The sequence below is a fragment of the Galleria mellonella genome, unplaced genomic scaffold (genome assembly GCF_026898425.1).
Source record: "Galleria mellonella isolate WM207_F2 unplaced genomic scaffold, CSIRO_AGI_GalMel_v1 utg57, whole genome shotgun sequence".
Lineage (NCBI taxonomy): Eukaryota > Metazoa > Arthropoda > Insecta > Lepidoptera > Pyralidae > Galleria > Galleria mellonella.
The window spans coordinates 1,317,002-1,323,001 of record NW_026442119.1 but is presented as its reverse complement, the minus strand read 5'-3'; the positions used below and the strand labels follow the sequence as shown (position 1 = coordinate 1,323,001).

The 6,000-nt window shown below is 36.3% G+C and overlaps 1 protein-coding gene across 2 annotated transcripts in view; it reads left to right on the top strand.

The window, feature by feature from the left end:
- The first annotated feature begins 266 nt into the window (after positions 1-266).
- The window catches only part of LOC113509686 (ionotropic receptor 93a), a 28,198-nt gene continuing 22,464 nt past the window's right edge, over positions 267-6,000 (top strand). For both annotated transcript variants that reach the window (XM_052899380.1, XM_052899379.1), the window contains exons 1-3: positions 267-514; positions 2,954-3,106; positions 4,246-4,491. In XM_052899380.1, coding sequence (XP_052755340.1) covers positions 427-514; positions 2,954-3,106; positions 4,246-4,491 — 487 coding nt within the window. In that variant the 5' untranslated portion in view covers positions 267-426. The remainder of the gene's footprint in view (positions 515-2,953; positions 3,107-4,245; positions 4,492-6,000) is intronic.

The following is a 6,000-nucleotide window of genomic DNA, read 5'->3' as shown; positions in this document are numbered from 1 at the left end:
TGTACTAATACGAAAGTGACTTTATTTTTAATTTGTCGATGCCAAACGGCTTAACCAACAGTTGTAAATTTTTGCATACATGTTGTATTTGACATGAAGACACCCGACTATTCTAAATGTCCTTGCTACTCGGACAAAATCGTGAGCAAAACTAGTGTTAATGTAGACACCCTGTACAAAATCAATTCAACTTGCTCCTCGTGATTCCGAATGTTATTCCTTCGACTAGTTTCACCGTGTATAGGTATCGGTCGTACATTAAAAGTTAACATGCCCACCTGTGCTCACTTTATTAATTAGATAGCTAATGAAATTACTAATTATTTAGAGAATTTTCTGTTATAATCCGTTAATTTTTTCTACGAATTATGACTAGGACTTCATATTTGGAAGGTGGACAGTGCACATTGTTTGTGTCATTGCAAAATGCAATTATGGTTGTTCAGTGTATTTCTTTTCGTACCTGCATTAGGGGAGGACTTCCCATCATTGATAACTGCGAATGCATCGATAGGTACGTAACCTAATATAATTATATTTATCATAAAAATAATAGGTACTTATAAGCCTTGATTTACCTATTTTCCATAAATGAGGTTTCGAATTCGATTCCTGATCGAGCGAATTTAAAAAACGAATCTTTCTGAATTGACTCGAGTTTGTGTGTACTGGATTTTGATTTCCGTTTACTAACTTTTGGTGGAATAACAAAACAAAATACAGGTAGCCGAATATGGTACAAAATAAGATACTGAGTTTTAAAAAATTTTACCTGCGCTATTAATGGGTGATAATGGAATGGTAACTCCACCTGCGCTATCTGTATACACCGGCGGGGCACCAGTGAAGAATGATAGGTGAGCATGAAGCAGGTCAGTTAGCCCATCATGACGGATTCAAGAATAATTGATCATGATGGTTTCCAGGGGGAACCACGTGGAGGTCGACCTAATAGGGCATATTGCTAGCAATGGGGCTGTCAAACTCCATTGTTAATAATCCCTTTCCCTCCGACCTGCGCTATTAGAATAAATATGTTATTCTTGCCTATCTATAAATATATAACACAATTCTAATAAAACTACACCAGTCGATATGTAGAAGATATTTAAGATAAGTTGATGCGAGAAGTTTTTTAAAGAATTTCTGAAATATTTGTCTCCCTATACTATATATTCTCGCTTTGTGGTCCCTTCATAGAATGGCCCTTCCTTTCCCGTGGGTGTCGTAAGAGGCGACTAAGGGAATTTAGTAGTCGAGGGATGCTGCGGCAGCAGCGTCCCACTTAAAATATTACCAAAGCCTAACTGTGGTTACCAACCCGCCTGCCAAGCGTGGCAACTATAGGCAAAACTACTATACATAGGGGTAGGCTTAGCCCAGCAGTGGACAGTTAATGGCTGATGTGGTATATAGTATAGGTACTACACTATCTTTGTTCCAACATCACATATAATAATATTTATTTGTAAACATTAACTTTATTAGCAAATTATTTAAGAAACTAGCTTTGTCTTACGACTTTGCTGGCGTTTGATATTTCATTTCTTGCACATTACGTTTTGAATTATGACCTTAAATAGAAAACTTCATGTATCTAACTTTTAAACTGACGAAACTCCATACAAACTTTCAACACCCATTTTACCGCTTTAGGGGTTGATTTTTCAAAATTACTTCCTTATTGTTCACTTACGTTGTATAAAGAACCTATCTGTAAAATTCCACAATTCTAGAATCCGCGGTTTTGGCTGCACGTTGATATATGAGTCAGACAGTAGGTCACTCGTATTCATTCATTCATACTCTTTTAAATATATAGATTAAAAGAAAAAATAAAATGAAAATTGGAAAGTAATGATAATCAATGTGTTTGCTGATTGGAGATCAAGTGAATTCAGGGAGAAAGATATATCATTGCTTGTTAGCCGTTGACGTCAGTGGGTTGTTACTGTGCAGATAATTGACGTAAATTATTACGTATTTTTTTTTTATTCAAGATAGAATGGCAAACAATCTGACGGCCCACCTGATTAGCAGAAGTGTTAACCGTTGCCTATAGACATGAGCAGTACTATGGACATAACAAAGTACACTGTTTTGCCTATGATACCACTCATGCGTTGCCATTCCTGAGGACTCAGGTGTTATACCTCTGTACCCTGTAAATTCAATGCCATATCCCAGCCTTCAAATCGAAACAGCCATGTAAACACAATTGCTTTACGGTAGAAACACGAATGGAACAGAGGTGTCCAAGCCAACAACTTCTGTACAGTCTCCCTCTGGTATACGTGTAGTTATACCTAACTAGTTTTTACCCATTACTTCTTCTGCGTGACCTGGATGTATTTATTTATTGCAACAAAAACATAAAAATAAACAATAACATATAAACAATTCAACTGAAATATAGTAGCATGATTAAAACAAAATAAACAAATATATATATATAATATATAATAACATACAAAGGTATAAAAGGCGATATTTGGAGATATTTTAAGTGGACGCTGTTCTCTCGACCATTAAGTTCCCTTAATTGCTTCTTACGATGCTCACGGGAAAGGAAGGGGTGGCCTATACTATGCCAGGCTTTTCTCTGATTATATGTAGGTAGGTATAGTATAGTACCGGTAGGTAGTATATTAGTAGGTTGGTAGGTTTTTTTTTATGGGTGAAAATGGTATGGTAACCCCGCCTGCGCTAACGGGATACGCTGGCGGAGCACCAGTGATAGGTGATAGATGAGAATTAAAACAGGCCACTTAGCCCATTATGATGAATTCATCAGGAATTAATCATGATAGTTTCTAGGGAGAACCGCGAGGAGGTCGACCCGGTTGGGTATATTGCTAGCAATAAGATTCTCAGTCTTCATTACTAACAATACCTTTCCCCCTAGATAGGTAGGTAGGTAGATTATGAATATATTCACATTTTTTTTTATTAGCCGTAGTACTAGATCGTCAGTACCTCGGCGAACAATACCAGTCTATACTGGACGACCTGAAGGACTACATCAAGGAGCTGGCAAGGGTTGACCTCAAGCACGGCGGAGTCGTTGTACATTATTTCTCATGGACTACAATCAGTCTTAAGAAAGGTACATGTACAGTTTGTTTCGATAGAATTTAATGAAAATATAAACAAAGAAATTGGCTCGATCAAAACATAATTTGCTGATGTCCAATAGCAAAATGTATGTACCATCCTTCTCGTTATAAGGCTGTCTACTGAGTGACCGCTTATTAATTGCATTAACCGAAATGAGAAATCTACCTCTTTATAATAATATATATATATATATATATATATATATATATATATATATATATATATATATATATATATATATATATATATATATATAAATTCTCTAATTCTATTGCACTTCATATTCAATGTACTCTGTGATACTGTTCACGTCTATATAGGCGATGGTTACCACCTCCCATCAGGCGGGTCGTATGTTTGTTTGTCATTTTTAATTACACAAAAATAATATTAATATTTTACTAAACTAGGCAACGCACGCGTAATACCTCTGGTACTGCAGGTGTTCATAGGCTACGGTAACCACTTACCATCAGGTGGGCCGTATGCTTGTTTGCCACCTCAGTGGTATAAAAAAAATATTTTGTGGTAATCTATATCACTGGTTACTTGATTTGAGTTATTTTGTTTAATTCCGCTACCATTATTATTGGCAGTAATCTGTTAATTTGCCTAAAGATGCCTCATTTAGAGGTAAAACACGAGGTCGCAAAATGTGCGTGGACGAAATGGTAGTTGGAGATATATGGGTAATATGGAAATTTGTAGAACTTCTGGTAATAATAATAGTAGTCAATCTTCGAGTGTTAGCAGTCGCACACATACTAATGGTAGCGGAATTAAACAAAATAATGATTATCAAATAAATATTAAGAAATTAATATTAGTACTACAAATTAGTTGGATAACGTTTGACTATGCCCAAAAAGCCTTGATTCAAAGCCCAAATCTTGGAATTTATCAAGTTAATGCGTGGATCATCTAAAAATAAATGTCAGTCGCTTCGTATTTCGGGGGGCTTTTAAAGCCTACGTTCAGTAAGTCATGGTAGATTCGTGTAAAATGTAAGCAGCTTAGAAGTTCTCGACCTTAGGTGTAGCCTTCGTGTAAAATGTAAGCAGCTTAGAAGTTCTCGACCTTAGGTGAAGTTGTAATACTGCAAGTATAATATATCGTTTTTGTCATCAGGTTTTATAGCAGTCTTCAGTATAGCATCATGCGAAGATACATGGTCCTTATTCTCCAGAACGGAAGAAGAGGATTTACTTCTATTTGCCTTAACAGAGGTGGACTGTCCACGGCTCCCACTGAACGCAGCTATCACCGTCACTTACACTGAACCTGGTGAAGAGTTACCGCAGATACTCCTCGATTTGAGGACTACAAGGGCATTTAAGTGGAAATCAGCGGCCATATTGCATGACGACACTTTGAGTAAGTTATTAGTAGCAATTATGTTTTTAATGGCCGTGTGGTCCCGGCTATAGGATAGGCAAACCCTTCTTTTCCCATGGGTACCGTAAGAGGCGACTAAAGGTAAGCGAGGGATGGACAGCAGTGCCCTTGTTAAAACCTCTTCAAGGCCGAAGTGTGGTTGCCAATCCACTTGCCAAGAGTGGCAACTACTGATAATGTTGGTAATTAATAACCCCCTCTGTGCTATCAGCATACGCAGACGAGGTATAGTCTGAGGGCATATTACTAGTAATTGAGTTGTTACACTTCATTACTACCAATCTTTTTCCGGGGGGAGAAGAGATAGTAATGAGGAATAGTGGGGTCGTCCTCCACGCGGTTTCTCTAGATATTATCGTGATAAATTCTTGATGAATTCATCACAATTAGCCGAATGTCTCGTTGTCATTTTCACCCCTCTCTGGTTCCCCGTTAGTTTATACCGATAGCGCGGGTGGTTTACTATTCCTTTATCATCCATTAAAAATTTCCCTTACCTTTAGTTGTGATTATGTTTGCCCTTACTCCTGTCTAAAGCCCTCCATTTGTATTAACGAGCGCTGTTACTTTCCCAGCTTTAAGACATGGTATATTAATGGTGATATATTATACGATTGAGTTATTGAGTCTCTTTTATCGAGCTTCTCTTTTTAACCGACTTCTAAAAAAGGAGGTGTTTTTATGTTTATCACGTAATAACTTCCTCATTTGTAAATCAATTTGGATTTTTGTTATCTGAAGGATGTACTTTCAGATTGGTTCTTTAGAAATAATATTAAAGTTAAATTTTAACAAAGTTTTTAAATTAAAATAACTTTTGTTTGGTTTGCTTTTGGTTTTGCCACGATTGAAGTCGGATTTTTATGTGAAGTATAATTTTAAATTATATTTTTTTTATGGATGAAAATGGAATGGTAAATGGCCTGCGCTAATGGGATACGCTGGCGGAGCACCAGTGAAGGATGACCGATGAGAATGAAAACAGGCTAGTTAGTTCATCGTGATGAATTCATAAGGAATTAATCATGATAGTTTCCAGGGAGAACTGCGAGGAGGTCGACTTGGCTGGGTATATTGCTAGCAATGGATTTCTTAATCTCTATTACTAACAATCCTTTTCCGTCCTTTTAAATTATATTAGGTGACTTCGAAAAGAAAATTCCAAATTCACCTGTCTGAATGAATGAAAGCTCCTTATTGTTCCCTTTAAAGGATAACACAGATTACAAGGATTAATATTATATGTATATCCAAAAATAATTATAAAATTAATTACAAAAGCAAGATAAAGAGGCAACAACGGGTGAACTGAATTTTTTTATACGTCACATGATATTGCGTCATTGACGATTTTAAAATGATTTTTTTTTATTTTGTTTGCCGCGGGACCTACCTATATTAATTTTATCTAAATAGATTAAAATCGCATTTTTTCTTGTGTCTTATATTTGTCTTTCTATACGTCTTGTCGGTTCATTTGTTGTAAAT